General features: G+C 42.1%; 1 protein-coding gene across 4 annotated transcripts in view; it reads left to right on the forward strand.

Annotated features, from left to right (window-relative positions):
- KIAA1549 (KIAA1549 ortholog) overlaps nt 1-17870 on the forward strand; it is a 185446-nt gene that overhangs the window by 112201 nt on the left and 55375 nt on the right. For all 4 annotated transcript variants that reach the window (XM_075939466.1, XM_075939447.1, XM_075939458.1 and 1 more), the window contains 3 exons: nt 1527-1672; nt 10913-11090; nt 17194-17378. In XM_075939466.1, coding sequence (XP_075795581.1) covers nt 1527-1672; nt 10913-11090; nt 17194-17378 — 509 coding nt within the window. The remainder of the gene's footprint in view (nt 1-1526; nt 1673-10912; nt 11091-17193; nt 17379-17870) is intronic.

A 17870-nucleotide genomic window follows, 5' to 3' on the forward strand; every position in this document is an offset into this window, starting at 1 on the left:
AATTTTCAGGTATCTAAAAGGGTGTCATGAGGAGGGAGAAAACTTGTTCATCTTGGCCTCTGGGAATAGAACAAGAAGCAATGGGCTTAAACTGCAGCAAGGGAGGTTTAGGTTGGACATTAGGAAAAAGTTCCTAACTGTAAGGGTAGTCAAATCCTGGAATAAATTGCTCAGGGAGGTTGTGGAATCTCCATCTGTGGAGATATTTAAGAGTAGGTTAGATAAATGTCTATCAGGGATGGTCTAGACAGTATTTGGTCCTGCCATGAGGGCAGGGGACTGGACTCGATGACCTCTCGAGGTCCCTTCCAGTCCTAGAATTCTGATTCTATGCTCCTGGAATCTGTTCCACAACAAGAAAGAAGAGGAGAGGGGATAGTTGAGAGAGAGGCGGGGGGGGGGGGGGGGGAGGAGGGAGAAGGGGAGACTGAGATAAGGAGCCTCTCATCTTTGTGAGAGAGAGATCAGGGAATGGGGGTGTTCAGTAAGAGCGGGTCAAGTTAAAACCGCCTGAAATGGGAATGCCATGAGGAATTCTTTGGACAACACCGTTATGGCAAGAGGCTTCCACAGATATGGCTTAAGGGGCCTACATTGGAAACCTCCTTTAAAAGGAGCATAGCAGGAGTGGGCTATGTGTTCCAGCCACCAGCTTGCTTGGAGACCAGAGTCAAAAAGGTGAGGTACAAAGTAGAAAAGCAGCTGCCCAGCACAGATAAGCCCTAAAGAATTTAGAACCTTACCTGTGTATGGTTACTTCCAAGTTAGTACATGGGCCCATGGACGTTAGACCCTGTCTGGATCCAAAAAGGCTGCTGCTGATGGCATTGCTCAGCGTGGTATTCCTTCATGGTGTTTAATGTCATCCCTTTAACTGAAACTGGCTTGACTGCTCTACAGCACTTGCCTCCCGGATTGTCACAGCTACTCATGCTAACCAGTTTCTGTGCAGTAGAGGACTTGTAGACTTAGGCTCAGGGCTATCTGAGACGAGAAACAGCAATCACAATATACTTTCTCCTTACCGTTCTGTTCTTTCTATCCTATTTTATCATCCTGTTTATATCCCCTATCCATATTCACCACTGACTCTGTGACGTGTGAACTGAAAATTATGGTTAACATTGAAAGCAAGTAAATCAGAATTGGTTATAACTTTGAATTCTTTATTCCCTTCAACTTGTGTTTTGATTATGTGTTATGTTTTCATATATGTAGCTTTTTTGGAGATAAGGTCGGTCCCTCGTTGCATTTGTTCTGGACCAGTCTAGCTCCCATGAGGTTCAGCATTTTTTTTTTTCCTTTTAATTCCCCATCTTCCATTGCAAGGTGCAATTTCCACCTGAGCTGGGAGGGATTAGTGAGTGAATATTTCAAGGCCATGCTTAAATTGTCCAGCAGAGGGCACCAGAAAATGATCCAAGACCTACAATTGAAGTTGCATAAAACACACTGAGAACTAATGCTTCCTTCTAATTTGTTAAACTCATCCTTCTAATTTGTTCTTGTTTTTTTTTTTAATGTAGTTCTTCTGGGTGTTGTCACTCAGCAAATTCAAAAGGAAGTGTTTCAGGCTGAGATGGAGCGGAAACTGGCACAGCTGTTCAATGAGGCATTAACCAGAGCGCGAATATGGAAACGGGCCACGATTTCAGGGAACATCATTGTGCAGGTACTAACAGATCAGAGATGGGATCTGTGTGCGCATGTGTGTGTAAGCAAGAATAAACTATTCAGACAATAAATAATATTTAGCTTCAGGGAAGGAAGAGGTGGAATGAAAGCATCTGTCTTATGCGACTGATACATAAATCAGGTTCTGCTACTTTCTTTTCACTGCCTTGTTGCCTTTTGAACTATTACCTGTGGTCATAGTGAAAACTACTGGTTGTAAATGTAAAGTAAGTATTGTGATTCTAAAAACAATCCTGAGAAATAGCTCTTAAAAGCAGCCTACTTTAAGAACTGACTGAGTTTAGTTGAGGTGTTACAAAAAGAAGAACCAATGCTGTTCTGGATCAAAGATTGCTCCCTGTGTAACCCACACACCTAGTGCCATGTAGTGGCACTTAAACCACTTGCAGCAAGAGATAAGAACAAGGGAGCTCTAGAGCCTAAGCTGAGAGCTCAAGCTGTAGAGGCTCTTATACTCAGCTCCAGAGGTCCCAGTTCAAATGTGGCCAGTGGCAGTTACACCTGCTGCTCAGTTGTTTTTTTTTTTGGGGGGGGGGGCACCACATGACTCTTAAAATATTTCTAGGTACTCTGTCGTGTTTTGTAACAGTATGGAAGTATGAAATAGGCTGAGTTCTGGCTAGTATATATGCTATGCAGGTAGAAGACCTTGCCAAACAAAAGAACTTATTACACTTTTTAACTGCCTGTTTGGTCTGATGTGCTCGGTCATAGTAGTTGCAGTGAGAGAAAAAAATAACTCCACCACACTTGGCATCCAGGAAGCCCCTCCTATGCTGTAATATCTGGAAATGGGTGGTTCTCTATACCCTCACTGTGGCAGCTGTGGTTAGCTTAAGCAAAACACAAGTTCTGGCTGAAAAGATTTGAAAACATAACCTTTTCCCTTAGATTTCTAGCTGTCACAGATGGTCCTTTATGCACCAGATCCACAAAATGAAACCCAGTTTACCTTTTTAATAGGGAGGTTGGTTAAAAATAACGTTGCCAGCTAATCTATCAACATTTGACCTCACAGTTACTGGACAGGCAGTTGAGACCTATCATTTTCTTTCAATATAAACCTGCAGTTTTCCCTCCTGTTTTAATTTCCAGATGTTTGAGCGGGTTTGGCCTAAAAGAAGTATCTGTTCTAGTAGAAATTTCTTTTGCACCATTATGGTGCACTGTGAATACAGTGCCCTGTTTCAGATTTTCAGTTCTTCCTATTGCACATTATTATCTTTCGGCTTCTTGATATAAAATAAGCCTTACATTTTACCCACAAAGATGTTGTTACATTGAATATACATACAGTCGGGCTGCATGTAAAAAGTTACAGTTTTATCCGTTAGGTAGTAAATCATGTCCAGGTTTGTTTGCATTCCCAGATTGAGAGAGAGATCCCTTTCTAGTTGTAGCATTGTATTTTACAGTGGGAGAACACACCGCTTTACTCAGAGAGGTGGCTTTAGTTCTGCTGTATTCTGTGGGCCAAGTCTTAGGTCAGGTCTGCACTTAAAAAATGTAGCTCAATCTAGCTATGCTGCTTAGGACCAGCTACCACCTCTTGGAGAAGTGGGTTATCCACGTTGATGGGAAAACCTCTTCCGCTGATATAGGAAGCATCTGCTTTAAGGTGCCCTGTAACATCACAGCTGCGTTACAGACATGGCCCTAGTCTCCAATCCTGTTCCTTTGCGCTGCTTCACTGGAGCTATCAATCTTCCTTAACAGGGCAGCAGCTGGAGTCCCCTAGTGATGAGCCAACATAGCCTCCCACTGCACCTTGCAACCGTTGCTTGGTTCCCTAAGGATACCCAGCCTTTCATCACCACTTTTATCAAACTTCATCACTGCTTTTACTCAGCACAACATAGGACAACATCAAACCTCCATAGCCAATTGTGTTAGGCAAGGTGAAGGAGTGTGTTGAGAAGGGGGCGGTTGAAGGAGGGAAAAGTTTCAATAGTGGTGCATGGGACTTGTAATAATGTTAAAGTATGTGCCTGTAGGTGAAGGAGGAGAAGATATATACTGCCAGGGAGGTTAACTTTTCATATCCTTGCTTTTGTGGGCTAGTGTCAGGCATGTTGTGTATGTATCAGCTCTGACCTCTTCACAGTGAAGTTCTGTATACTTTATATATCATGTTTCCAACAGCCTTTTTGGAGCATAAGTGACACCTGGAGTCCCCTCATGTAGTGGCTGACAATTACCTTGCCTTATCTCCTGGGTCACCTTCCTAACTATCAGAAAGTGGACATGTTTTGTTAATTTTTTTTGTTTTACATTCAGTTGTTTGCCAGTACCCATTTAGAAGATACACAGGGGAGAATCTTTTTGAAAACACAACTCTTCATGTGTCTTCACCCAAATTTGGATTTACAATCCTAGGATGAACATGGAGTTATAACAACAAAGAGTCTTTGTAGCATGTTAAAGAGTAACAGATTTATTTGACTGAAAGATTTTGTGGACAAAAGCCCACTTTATCAGATTCATGGAGTGGAAATTACAGAGGCCTCTCTACTCCTCTGAAAATTGCTATGCAATTCTAGTCTTCATGCTATGTGAGTGAGAATTCTGGAGCACATACTTTGAGCCTGCATGTAATACAACATGAACATTTTTTCTCTCTACCTACCTGCAGTGTTTTTTCTTCTGTAAGCAAGAGTATCTAGTCCAGTGCACTGTTTCAGTAATGTGACTTATATGTCTTCCCTCCCCGGCCCTCAGACCACATCTTAGACTGTGAAACTTTGCAGTGTTCCCCTCAAAAATGATAACGTTCTTTTGAGTTGGACTGCTCTTTGCAGATAGCCAGTTAATGTAGTAATTGGGTAACCTTGACGTTTTGAGCATCATCAGCTGTTTTAATAAAGGAGTAAGAAGCATCTTTTCATAAGAATTGTTCTTTTAATGTTCGGAATATAGAGCTACCACATCATCTCCCTGTCCTGCCTCTTGCTGCAGTTCATTAACAGGATCTGCTAGAGCAGCAGAATTTTAGTATATACAGTGATGCCCTAGGTTTGCCATGTAATGATTAAAGATGAGGTGGCAGAAATGTAGGCATGAGCCCAGATTCCTCAGCCCAATAAAACTACTCCGCACCATTTTGAGGATTCCACTGTTGTAAGGGACTCCAGGTGTTGCAGAGCAGGCCCTGTGCCATCATGCCCAGCCCTGGCATAGTGGGGCACATGTTGGAGACCAGGCTGTCTGAAGTGTTGTTGCATTCCATTTGTCCATTGACTACAGAACGGTCCTTGGGGCCTGTTGCAAGTTGTGGTAACATCGTGCCTCCCACTTCAGCTGAGGATAATGGGGCATAGACATCAATTCTCAGGTGCAATAAACCTCTAAATTTTGCCGCAGCAGATTCTGCAGTTTCCCATGAATAAGACCGTGAACTGATTTGGAGAGAGGTGGGTGTGCACGTCCAGAAGACACCATGACGCAATTAACAAAATGACCAGTCTGTGCATGTTTTTTATGTTCAGCCTTTCTCTTATACTGTAGGGTAGCAGCATGTAGGCCTGCCAATGAGGGAGGAGGAGAGCAAAGGGGGTATCTGACCCAGGGCTCAGCAATTCAAAAGGGCACAGGACTTCCAGCCACTACTACTATGACAGCAGTGGTGGCCGGAGCTTCGGGACCTTTAAATGCCACTTCAACCCCAGGCAGTGCTCTCCTGGCAGCGCTGAAGGGTTGGTGTGGGGGGGGAGGGGGATGTATCCTTTAGCCCAGCCCTCTCTTCCTGATGCCCTACCCCTTTTGGGAGCACAGTACTGCCATCTTCCCCCCCCCCCCCCACACACACACCTTGCCCAGGGGTCCTGCAATTCTGCTGCCTCTCCCCTCCCCTTCACCCTGGCAGCTTGTGTTGCAGAACATTATGCATTGTTCTGATAGCTCTGCTATCCTACCAGCCCTCAATAGAGTGAAATAAGAATGCAGACTGCCATTTGCACTACATTGTTTGTTGTTTCAGTTCGGAGGACATTTGTCCACTGCAGACTAGACTGAGACCACACATTCATTTCACTTGTGACAAGCCACTTTAGAACTGAGGTGTAAGGCACTTCGTATTAAAACACTACAGCACTGAGCACTGTGGAAAGTGAAGTGCTTTCAGGGAAGATGAGGAAATTGTCAATAAATGCTGTCACCATCTTTGTTTTTCTTTTCTATGCTGTGAAAGCAGAACGGGCACCATTGGGGGCATGGGGAGGGATATTTGATTTCTTAATAAATATGTTTATCAAAGAACTTACCTGGGTAAAATCACCTTTTTTAAGCTAAACACTTTTGAACCTTTCATAAAAATGAGAGACTTGGACTGACAGTGTCTAAATGACTCCTCTTTTCTCCTTCCATTCTTTCATCTGAATTGCTCATATGGTAGCACTTTCTTTTAGATAGGTGCCTAAAGCCATAACTAAACACAGGATTTACTCCTTACAGCTACTTATTACAGTAATTACTCGTTTAACATGTGCCCGCTTAACACGTTTTCACAATAACACGATTTTTTTTTAGGGAACATTTTTCAAATAACACGACCGTCCTCGAAATAACATGAAAATAATCAAGTAGTGGACTACTTCGCATGGCAGTATAATTTGGTGAAAACAGTGGTAATACTCATGAGTGGATGAATTCACGTGGTCACAGTGCTCCTCCGCTCACTCACATGTTTATCTTTGTGTTTTAACAAACCACGGTGACTTGTGTTGCTAGATATCTAATGTTGACATTGACGCAACAAAAAAATTGACACAGCCACCATCGCCTGAAACGCAACTTCCATCTTTTCCATTATTTTTAATGGGAAAATTGACCCCGCATAGCACATTTTTGCTTAGCACAAACATTTTCAGAAACACATCTATAGTGTTAAATGAAGAATTACTGTATACCCAACACAATCCCATCTATTTTTATAGTGTTTCATAGAAAATTTCACCTTTTATAGCTTCTTCATGCAAATGCCTGGCCTGCTCTGAGTAGGTAACATTACATCATACAGATTTAAAGACACTTGACATTTTTATGAGTAGACTGTCATGTCAGCTCTCATGCACTTTTACGAGGCAGGAGGCCATTATGCACTATTTAAAAAAACCCAGATGAAGCTCATATTACAATAATACTTAATTGACTTTAGATTGAAATGTGTTTCTTTTGACTGCTGTAGAGAACAAAAAGGTGAATCCTAGAAAAGAATGGCAATTAAGGCTGTTGCACAAAGTGACAAGAGCAATAATGTTCTCAGGAAAACTACAGAACTGTTAACTAATATTAACCATGTGAGTTATTTATCTAGGAATCAGTATGAGAAAATAATAATTATATAGCTATGGCAGCAACATTGATATCGTGATTGGGTTCCATTTTTTCACCTCAGTGTTATTAATGCATCCTTCCCATATTGGAAGCACATAATCTCTAAATAAAGATTGAGGTTACTTGGGATTTTTATATTTTTTATAGAAACTTTTTAAGAATTTTCACTCTGACTTTTTGGTTAGAGTGCTTTTGCTAAATTTGTTACTAGCTGGTGATCCACCTGTTAGTTTACTGCTTGAAGAGTCCTGGTTTGATGAACCAGAGTTTGTTCACCAGAAAAGTAGTGGCAGCTGAGAGCCTGAGGGACCCATCCAGCACATGGAGGTGTTCCTGGCAGGAGTGTTTGGGTGGATTTCAGAAGGGAACTGTAGTGTTTCCATGTATCTTAGACTTCCCGTAATGCCTTCAGCTAGAGCCAAAGTCCTCACTCCCCTCTGCCTTTGACTGTTGGACAAACTTCTTCTGTTTTGGCAAACCAGATCTCCAGCTGGCAAAATAGAGGTGGTTTGCTGGCTGGCGTAGCTGCAACAGGAAAAGACCTTGTAGCTAGCTCTCTATAAATGTATTTACTTGTCCCTCCCTCCCTCCAGCTGATCCCTCCCAATATGACAAGGGTCCACTTGTGTGCATCCAATTGCAGGACCAGGGTCTGAATGCCAATTTGGATGAGTATTTGATTCTAGTCACACATACTGAAACACATGGACCCAACAAGATTAGTGAAGGTCTGACACAGCTGCCAGCATTTACATTGCACCAATGTATTTCTTGGCTTTGAAGGTTTATGTCACAACTTACTCAAACCTAAAGTAGACTTTGTGTGTTGCTCATTTAACATATGGTCCATGCCGGAATGCCTGCTAAGTAATTCAGATCATGATGTAGTTGGACTTAATTGCATTAATGTTTAAATCCTATTTTTGATAAAACAGAATATCTCTTTGTACTTTTTTCCTGTGGGATGTATATAATTCAAAAACAGAAGTAATCCTGCTGTTTACTAGCAAATTGGCAACTGATTATAGGATATCTTGGCTTGCCGACACAGCATAAATGCTTTGAGTTCCTCCACTACCTAGATTTTCCTACTATAATTTATGAACTGGAATTGGTTGCCATGGCAACACTATTCACTGACCTATGGTACTCTTTTGGAAACATTTTTTAAAATTAATTTTTACTGACACTGGAACAAAGTACAGCTTTTAGTCTGCAGAGGTTAAAGCATGTGTCTCATATTAAACAGAGAAAATGTGATTTATGCATGCAGAAACTGAGTGAATTGCCCTGACGAGCTTTTTTAATGATTGAAAATCTTACTTTTTTCATATTCTTCCTCTGCCTCCTCCCTCACCCTCAAAGCATAGATATAAAACGCTTTCTCTTGCTTCTTAACACATGGAAAGCATCTCCATTTGTCTGGAAAATGTGCTTTTGTCTGGAAATTTCTATGCATCTGTGCTGTCTTTAGCATGCGAACGGACAGACTTTCACAGATTATAAGACAAAAATAATTCAAAATTGAACAGATGACCTCCCTGGGAAAATAGTGTGAGACTTATTACACAGAAACTATATGCATAGATAGATACACTGCAGACTATACTTTGTACTATGAAATATATCTAAAATAATACTTAGAATGTAAAAGTTGTAGAGAGATCCAGACTAGTAAATTGAGAATAGTTTAATAACACCTTACGAGATGCCACAAATGCCACAATCCCGTCACTGAAAAAGGCGGCTGTGTTGAGGGAGCTGTATATGCGGCCCACAATGATAAATAGTTTGAGAACCACTGAGTTGGTCTGGTACTCAGCTGGCAGAAATGTTGAGGGACAATGGGAGGGATATACTTTTATGGGTTTCTTTCTCCAATCTTCTGACCGAGAAGAAATCTGTCTTGTTTCAGTGTTAGAGCACAAAAACTAAAGAGTATATTCAAGATATATTTGCTTCAAGCTTATTAACACTCTTATAAGAAAGGATCTGTCAGTGACTTCATCGTAACTTGATGTTCTGAGATGGAATGCTATAGCTGATACAACTGTGTGAACTGGAATATTGTGATGCATTCCTTAATAACTGTTTGAGTATTGGAAGCTGGAGAGAGGAGAGGAGAGTAGTTTGTCTTGCTTTCATAAGCCCTGTTCCTGTAAACACTGAAGCATGTGCTTACCTTTAAACATGTGCACATGTGGTTGAAGGAATGACATTCTAAATCATCATTTGAGTACGTTGCTCATTAAAAGATAATTCTGTGAGGGAACAGTAACCATTGCCCTACTGTTAGGTTCTTTTCCTTTTCGCATTACCTGGGTTCAGCTTTCCATAGAATCATTCCTAGCATTTATTTCACCTACTTTTTTTAAACTGAAGGCACCATATAAATAGTTAACCAAAAAGTGGTTGAAATGTATTAGATTTAATTTTGCAAGGACAGCGTATTGATGTTCTCATCTACAATTTAAATGTTCATTGATTAGAAGGTATCTACAGAGCTGCTTCAGAACAGTTTCCTTTGATTAATGGCATTGAAGCTGCGCTGAAGGAATGGCTTAGTGTGTCACGTAAATTCTTGGCTTCTTACAGGAAGGTTAATTAGGAAAAAAAGTCATTTACAGCTTAGGTGCTCAGGTTGAAGACAAGCAAATGATTCATTTGAAACAAACAGAAAGCCTGCCTGTGCATATGGGTAACATGTCCACACAATTTGGGTCTAAATCAGTTAAACGAAGTAAAAAATAATTAAGCAAAGCAAAATTGGTGCTTTGCAAAGGGCAAATGAAACCAAATCGTAAATTAAATCAACCTCATGAACCCTTAAAGTATTACTAATTCCTGACATAACCCTCCCACTGCATTGCAGCCTTTAGCAGGGAATTAACTTTTTTACTTGACACAAATCTGAATCACTAGAAGTCTCCTACTGCCATTCCCAACCCAAACATCTGTGTTGCAGCAGTACCAAAGTTGTTTGTGCCAAGAGCTTCAGATGTGAACAAGAGCTTCAGATTTGCGCGCAAGCTGTTGTGCTGTGCAAAGGATTCATTCATTGTAAATAATTTACTCCTCAGTCACCAGGAAGTCATTTCTGAAGTTTTCTCTCTTTCCTGTAGTACTTGAATGTTGGCTTGTGTAAATAGGACACTGATTTAACATTGCATAGATGCAGTCATCCACAGGAATAGATGAAGCTTTCTGTTAATAACTGATTATTTCAATATGATTACTTGAGAGGTGATGTGTTGAGTTTTTCTTTGGGAGCAAATTATTATAGATTCATGATAAAAACTTAACAGTTTATGAGGTCCATGGTTCCTTAGGACTAACTAAAGTGTTGCTAGTTTCAGGGATATTTGCGTTCTTAGAAATAGTGTAGAATCAGGTCTTCTGTTGTCTCCTTAATACTCGTAATCTTGGAACTGTTTACACAACATGTCATTCTGTAGGTTTCTCTGTCAAATTTCAGGTTTTGCGGTGAGCATTTAGTACTGTACTTTGTGTCCTGGGGTGCATGGTCTGATGGATACTAAGATTTCACTTTAGCAGCAGCAGCATGTTTTCTCACCGTGATCTAATTTGGAGCCTTTTGCTCTTGAGTCATCGGGGTTTAGCATCAGTGGCAATTCAAAGAGAAGCACTGATTTTTCTCTAGGTAAAGTTGTTCTGATCGCCTTTCTTTTCAAGGAGTGGTCACTGTGGTGAAAACCTTAGAGCACAGAACTGTGTGAAGAAGGGGTTAAATGTGGGAGGAATTAAAGGAAGGAATTGATTTTGTCATCATCTATTAATAAGGTGTCATTAACTAGATGTGCATGAGGAATTGAAGGAAGGAAAACTTTGTATTTTACGTTTGAAACATTCTTCTGTCTCTCTTTAGATTGTCAATGTGTCACAGCTAGAGGGGGCTGATCACCCTGTAGAACTGATCTATTTTGTGGAAGGTCAAAATGGAGAGAGGCTCAGCGCTGAACAGTCTTCAGATCTGATTAACAGAGTGGACATCCAGAGAGCTGCTATCATTCTCGGATACCGTATTCAAGACCCAGTTGCTCAACGTAAGTCCCACCAACTCTATGGCTGTACCACTGAAGACAAAAGGGAAACATGACCCTGGTTATGGAAATCCGGAGACTTCCCCAGAGCAAACTGTAATACGTATTATATTACTTCTGTACTGCATTAGAACGGGTCTGTGCAGTGCCTGCCTTGAAAGAATGGTCAATCAGGCAGAAGCATGACTTTAGAGGCCATTTATGCTGTTCCAGCCCCTTTAAGCACCATAATGGAGCTGGAGCAGGGTGAGGATCTCAACCATGAATTTCCAAAAAAAAAAAGTAAGATAATGGGAAAAAGAATAATTGTGATTTGGAATATTTCCTCTTTGTGAAATATGCAAACCTATACAATTTAAACATGACTCTTTTTACAACCTCAACCTCCTCCCCTCCCCCCCCCCAAAAAAAAATCCCAAACAAACCCGAAAACAAACCTACTTACTGTTTGAGTGAAAGGTGCAATTATAGTGGGAAATAATTGTTTGGGTCATACCACCTACCTTATGCCTTGATTGTCATATGTCTCATTTTTTATTACTGCTCCATGAATGACACGTGTGTAATTTTGATTTTGTCATCATCTATTAATAAGGTTTCATTAATTAGATGTGCATGAGCATCTGTATTGGAGATCCTTAGCACACCAACTCAATGAGAGTTGTGAGGAGCGAAAGTGAGATGGAAAATATTTAAATATTTACAGCCAGATGGCATTAAGGTGCTGTGCATAAAAATTACTCTAAACTCTACACGGTGAGAGGGAGAGGTTTAAAATACATAGCATGTGTAATATAAACAATATAAAATCACTGACTAGATTTAAATCTATAATTAACTATGTATTTCAGTATAGACGATACACAGAAACATAGGGCACAGGACTGGAAGGGGTCTCATGGATCATTGAGTCCAGTCACCATCTATCTTAAACAACCATGTTTTATTATCCCATTAATAAAATAAGCAAACTCCATTTAAAACTAGTTAGTTTCTTTGCCCTCAGTGTGCCTATTGGAACATAAGACTTTGCTGTGTATAAATGAGGAGTGAATGACCTGATAGTACAAAGTATTTTTGCTTTGGTAGCAATAGCTAGAATAGTCAGGTATAATACAACATGTATCTGATCTACAAAGTCACTTGCAGAAATATTTTTATGGAAAACTAAGGGGCGGTGCACCCTACTCATTACACTCACCAACCCCCTGGGGCTGCACAAGACCCAGCTGCTGGGGAGGAGAGGGCCGGGAGTGACGCCAGCCCTGGCCTCCCCCTTCCCCTTCCCTCTGGCAGAAGCCCTAGCCTCTTGGCCTCCCCATTCCACTCCTCGCCCCGCCCCCCTCCCCAGGCTCTCGGGCCCCCCACCTGGCTGCAGCCAGCCCTGGCCTCCCCCCCCCATACTCCTCTCTGGTCTCTCGCCCCCCCCCCATTTCTCCCCCAGCTGCAGCCAACCCCCTCCCCACAGCAGCACGCGCTCTACTCCACAGGCCACCTCTGGCATGGATCCTCTGGGTTTTCTCTTCTCCCTGCTCCCCCGCAGGAAGCTGGCACTGACATGCTAATCTTATGAGGTGGGGGAAGGGTTTCAGGCTGGGGCTTCATTGGAGGCAGCAGTTCCCCACTGGGCCAGAACATCAGGGTCCCCACCACAGCGAGGAGCTGCTGCTGCCGCCGCCCCCTGACCCTCCTTCAGGGGAGCTTAGGATTGCCACGTGTCCAGTAATGACCCGGACAGTCCGGTATTTTCGCCTCCTGTCTGGTTTAAAAAAAAAAATCAGAAAATCCTGGACACCTAAAATGTCCGGTATTTTCTGATTTTTTTTCCCCCTCGCCAGCAGGCGAAAATGCTGGACACCTGGCAACCCTACGACACACTTGGCAACTGGGCCCAGCCTCTGGCCCCCCCCCCCCGGGGCCCCGACACCCCCCTCGCCCCCGCATCCCCTGCTTACTTGGTTCTGCAAGGAAGCTGCATTTTGGCTTGATCAATAAAATAAAATGGCCGCTGGCAAAAAGCCTAAAGACTAAGGGGAAGCAATGCATTCCCTGGGTCTTAGTGCTCAACCTCTTCCCTGTTCCTGTCCCTATTCTGACTCTTCAGGCACTCTGAAAGGAGCCATGCTGTTTTAATGCTGTTTTATTATTTTTTTTCTTTGCTTAATAGCTTTCGGAGTCCCCCTTTTTTTTTCTCAACAGAACTTTTTCCCTGGTGTTTTTTTTTTGGGGGGAGGGGAGGGAGAAGGGAAGAGTTCGGTATTTTTCATTAAATCATCTGGCAACCCTAGGGGAGCCTATCTTCCAGCAGTAGCCAGTGCCAGTTGCCTCAGAGGGAATGAACAGAACAGGTCATCATCAAGTGATCTATCCTATTGCCCATTCTCAGCTTCTGGCAAACAGAGGCTAGGGACACCATCCCTGCCCATCCTGGCTAATAGTCCTTGATGGACCTCTCCTCTATGAATTTATCTAGCTCTTTAACTTTTATAGTCTTAGGCTTTACAATATCCTCTGGCAAGGAGTTCCGCAGGTGTGTTGTGGTTAAAAATACTTTTGTTTATTCTAAACCTGCTGCTTATTAATTTCATTTGGTGACCCCTAACTTTTGTGTTAGAGGAGTAAATAATATTTCCTTATTCACTTTCTCCACACCAGTCATGGTTTTTATAGACCTCTATCATCTCTCTTTAGTCATCTCTTTTTCAAGCTGAAAAATCTTATCACTCTCTTGCCAGATGGCAGCTGTTCCATACCCCTAATTGTTTTTGTTGCCCTTTTGTGAACCTTTTCCATTCTAGTATATCTTTTTTGAGATCTGCACACAGTATTCAAGATTGGGGTGTACTGTGGATTTATATAGAAGCAATATAATAGTTTCTTTTATCTTATCTACCCCTTTCTTAATGGTTAGCAACGTTCAGTTTTCTTTTTTGACTGCTGTTACATATTGAGTGGATGCTTTCAGAGAACTATCCACAATGACTGCAAGATTACTTTTTTGAGGGGTAACAACTACATCATTTCATTATGTATAGTTGGGATTATGCTTTCCAATGCACATTATTTTACATTTATCAACATTTAATTTCATTTGCCATTTTGTTGCAGTCACCCATTTTTGTGGTTCTTCGCAGTCTCCTTGGGACTTAACTATTTTGAATAGTTTTGTATTCTCTACAAATTTACCGCCTCACTGTTTTACCCTTTTTTCCCCCAGGTGTTCTATGAATCTGTTTAATAGGACTGGTCTCAGAACGTATCCCCTGGGGAACACTATTATTTACCTTCTTCCATTCCAAAAACTGGCCATTTATTTCCACCTATGTTTTAACCAGTTACCAGTCCATGAGAGGACCTTCCTTCTTATCCCATGACAGCTTACTTTGCTTAAGAGCCTTTGGGGGACCTTTTCAAAGGTTTTCTGAAAAATCTAAATACGTTATATCGACTGGATCCCCCTTGTCCGCATGCTTGTTGACCCTCTCAAAGAATTGAATGGAATTGACGAGGCATGATTTCCCTTTACAAAAACCATGTTGACTTTTCCCCAACAAGCTATGTTCATCTGTATGTCTGATCATTTTGTTCTTTTAATCGTTTTACCCAGTACTGAAGTCAGGCTTACTGGCCTGAAATTGCTGGGATCACCTCTGGAGCCCTTTTTATAAATTGGTGTCACATTAGCTATCCTCCAGTCATTTGGTACAGAAGCATTTGCTTATCCGGGTAGTCAACTAGTCGATCACATTCCTAGTGCACAGTTTTGGGATGTGACCTAGGTTAGGAGGGGATTCTGATCTGGGGCAGGAGATTGGGGTTCCAGATCTGGGGGGAGATATGGGTACAAAAGGGATATGTGGAGTAGCAGGGCAAGAGTGGGGGAATAGAGGGTTGGGGATGGGGTGCCAGAGGCATGTTCTGGCCAGGAGACTTACAAGTCAGCAGCTCAGCCAGCCTGCCTGCCATGCTAAAGGCTTGCAGAGCTTAAAATGTTTCTGCCTGCCTGGTGGCCAGGGGGAGAGCCGGGTTCCTACCCCCAGAAGCAGGGGTGTTGGCAAGTGTAGTGAGCAAGGGGCACAGCCCGCTAGTGGTATCTTAAAAAGCTTCCATGCTACTTGAAGGGAATTCAGTTTTGGGACTGTACCTTTTAATTTTTGTATAAGTTCCTCATCTTTGTGTAGTTCCCCTTTCGGATGCTGTGATGTTTTCCCTCCCACAGGGAAAATACTAATGGCTGTACAAATTCAGCTCTGTTTTTAATTTTTTCTCATTTATTTTGCCATTTTAAATTAAATTTCAGTTCAAAGAATTAATTAAAATAGTTGGAAAATCATAAATTGCTAATAGAAAACATATGTTATTTTTATGTGTTTATCTCTCCTGATGGTGCCAAAAAGCCCAGAGAAACCAAAGGGAAATTTAATATACTAAAAGAAACAATGAAACTGACTATACTCCAAGTGGCATTAAATGTGGAAAGTAAACAAAAGGAGAAAATGGTGATCATTATTTTCCTTTAATTTCTTCCAGGTATATCAACTGGAAGAATGTTTCTTTAAGAATAATACACAAAAATAAATTCACACACAAATATTACTTTTAGTTTGAAAGTGCCCCTTCAGAAATTAATATTGTAACTGAAAATGTTTCACCTGGTATTGTTTCAAGTAGCGTCTACAATTAATCCAAATGCAATTGAAGAAAGAAAAATGTATTTTCCCAGTTTGTTTATTTTGTGCATAGTTGGTTTCTTGGTAGCTCCTTGTATAAGTCCCCCCATCCCCTTTTTTTTGTAACGGTTTGCACCTAAAGGGAAAGAAAAGTATTTAGTAAATAAATTGGGAAAATGTGACTGTAGAACTTAGGAGTAGGTGTAATAATGTATGTGAAAGCACTGTTTAACTTGGTTTTTGTAAATGATAGGGATGTAAAATCCCATTTAATTGGTTAACTGATTAAATGTTAGCTTTAACTGATTAAAGGGGAAGCAGGCATAGGGGCCACTCCAGGGCGGATGGAGCAGCTCCCAGCCCCATTCAGGGCTGCTGCTAGCTCTGCCAGCCCATGCTGGATTATTGGTTCCCACCCCAGCCCAAAGCACTCTGGCCTAGTGAGGCTGGAGCAGCCCTCCGCCTGTGGTGGGCCACGTTCTGGGGAGTGCTCCCAGGCACTGGTTAACCATTACCCCAAATTGGATATTGACTATATCAGTCTACACCCTTCCTCTGTAGGCAAGAATATAAAAGTTCTCCCCCACAGTTGTTGCTGGTAGGGCAGGAGATTGATAGTTTTCACCGTGTCATCTCAATGTATGGTTCCTCCTGAACAGAGAGTACTCATCATGTCAAATGGCTGACGGAAACCCATTTTTGTTTGCAACTTTAGCACAGCTCTCCAGAACAGAAAGTAGGGTTTAAGACGATCATTTGCTCTACACTCATATTACCTGGCAAAGAGGTACATTAAGTAATACATTATCACCTTGACTGTACTGCAAGGGTGGGCAATAAGCTTCCCACTGGCTGGATGTGATTCGCCAGGGTTAGCCCTGGTGAGCCGCCGGCGCTTTATTTACCTGTGCACCTGCAAGTATGACCGCTCCTGTAGGCCGGTGGTTGCCTTTCCTGGCCAATGAGAGCTGCTAGAAGCAGTGTCCCAGGCTGTGCCACTTCCTGCAGTTCCGATTGATCTGGAATGGAGATGCACAGCCAACAGGAGCTGCAAGCAGCTGTGTCTGCGGACACCGAGGTCAGTAAAGCACCAGTGGCTTGCCAGAGGCCAACCCTTGCTGAGCGCCTCCAGTTTATTGCTCACCCCTGCTCTACTGCATAGTCTGTTTCCTATGAACAGGGCTTGCCAAACCTTGGCGAGCCCCGCTTACCAGCCGCGCTATCCGGCGATCTGTGCATGCTCAGATCGCCCGAACCCGGCTTTTCCAGGTTGCAATCTACTCGCACTATTTGTCGAGCCCTGCCTATGAATGTAGTTCTTTACTAACAATTGTGAGGGTAGAAATGAATACCCTCTGAAGTGTCTACAAATGTTTGTTTTGTTTTGTTTTTATATAAAATTAGTCTCTCTCCTCTTTCCCCTTCTAACTCTGCAGCTGTGGATAAATTGAAAGAGTCGGCATCTGATTCTCAGAATAACAATCTGTGGATTATTGTCGGTGTGGTAGTCCCCGTGGCTGTGGTGCTGCTTATCATTATTATTTTATACTGGAAGCTCTGCCGAACAGACAAGTTGGAGTTTCAGCCAGACACCATGAGCAATATTCAGCAGCGACAGAAGGTAAAAGGAAGTGGGAAGATGTGTGGGGAGGAGTTAAGGTGACCAGAGCACTTGTGACTGCAACAGCCGAGGCAGTGTGTAGCATTGTTACATGGGAAGGTGAGACTCACTATGGGAGAGGATCCCTGAAATCTGGAGGAAAAGTGGAACTGCTAAGAATTCCACAATAATAGAGTCCATAATATTCAGCTGTTGCCATTGTTTTTCCTTTATCTGTTGTATTATCTCCTGCTGTATCTCATCCTTAGGATCTGTCTTCCGTTTGGGGAAACTTAGGTGACATGGTTGAAAGTAACTTGCCTGCATCATTTAGTCCATGTTCTTACCTCTGTTCCTTGTGAGAAAGATTCTGTATTATTCCTTTTAAATGCAAATATTTTTCTAACTTTGCCTTGACCATCGCTGTTTCTTATGAATGCCTCATAAGCCAAACTGTTCATTGCCCAATTTTCCCATTCTTTCCTGGAAGTCCAGACTTACTTTAAGGTTCCT

Source organism: Pelodiscus sinensis, chromosome 1 (genome assembly GCF_049634645.1).
Source record: "Pelodiscus sinensis isolate JC-2024 chromosome 1, ASM4963464v1, whole genome shotgun sequence".
NCBI lineage: Eukaryota > Metazoa > Chordata > Testudines > Trionychidae > Pelodiscus > Pelodiscus sinensis.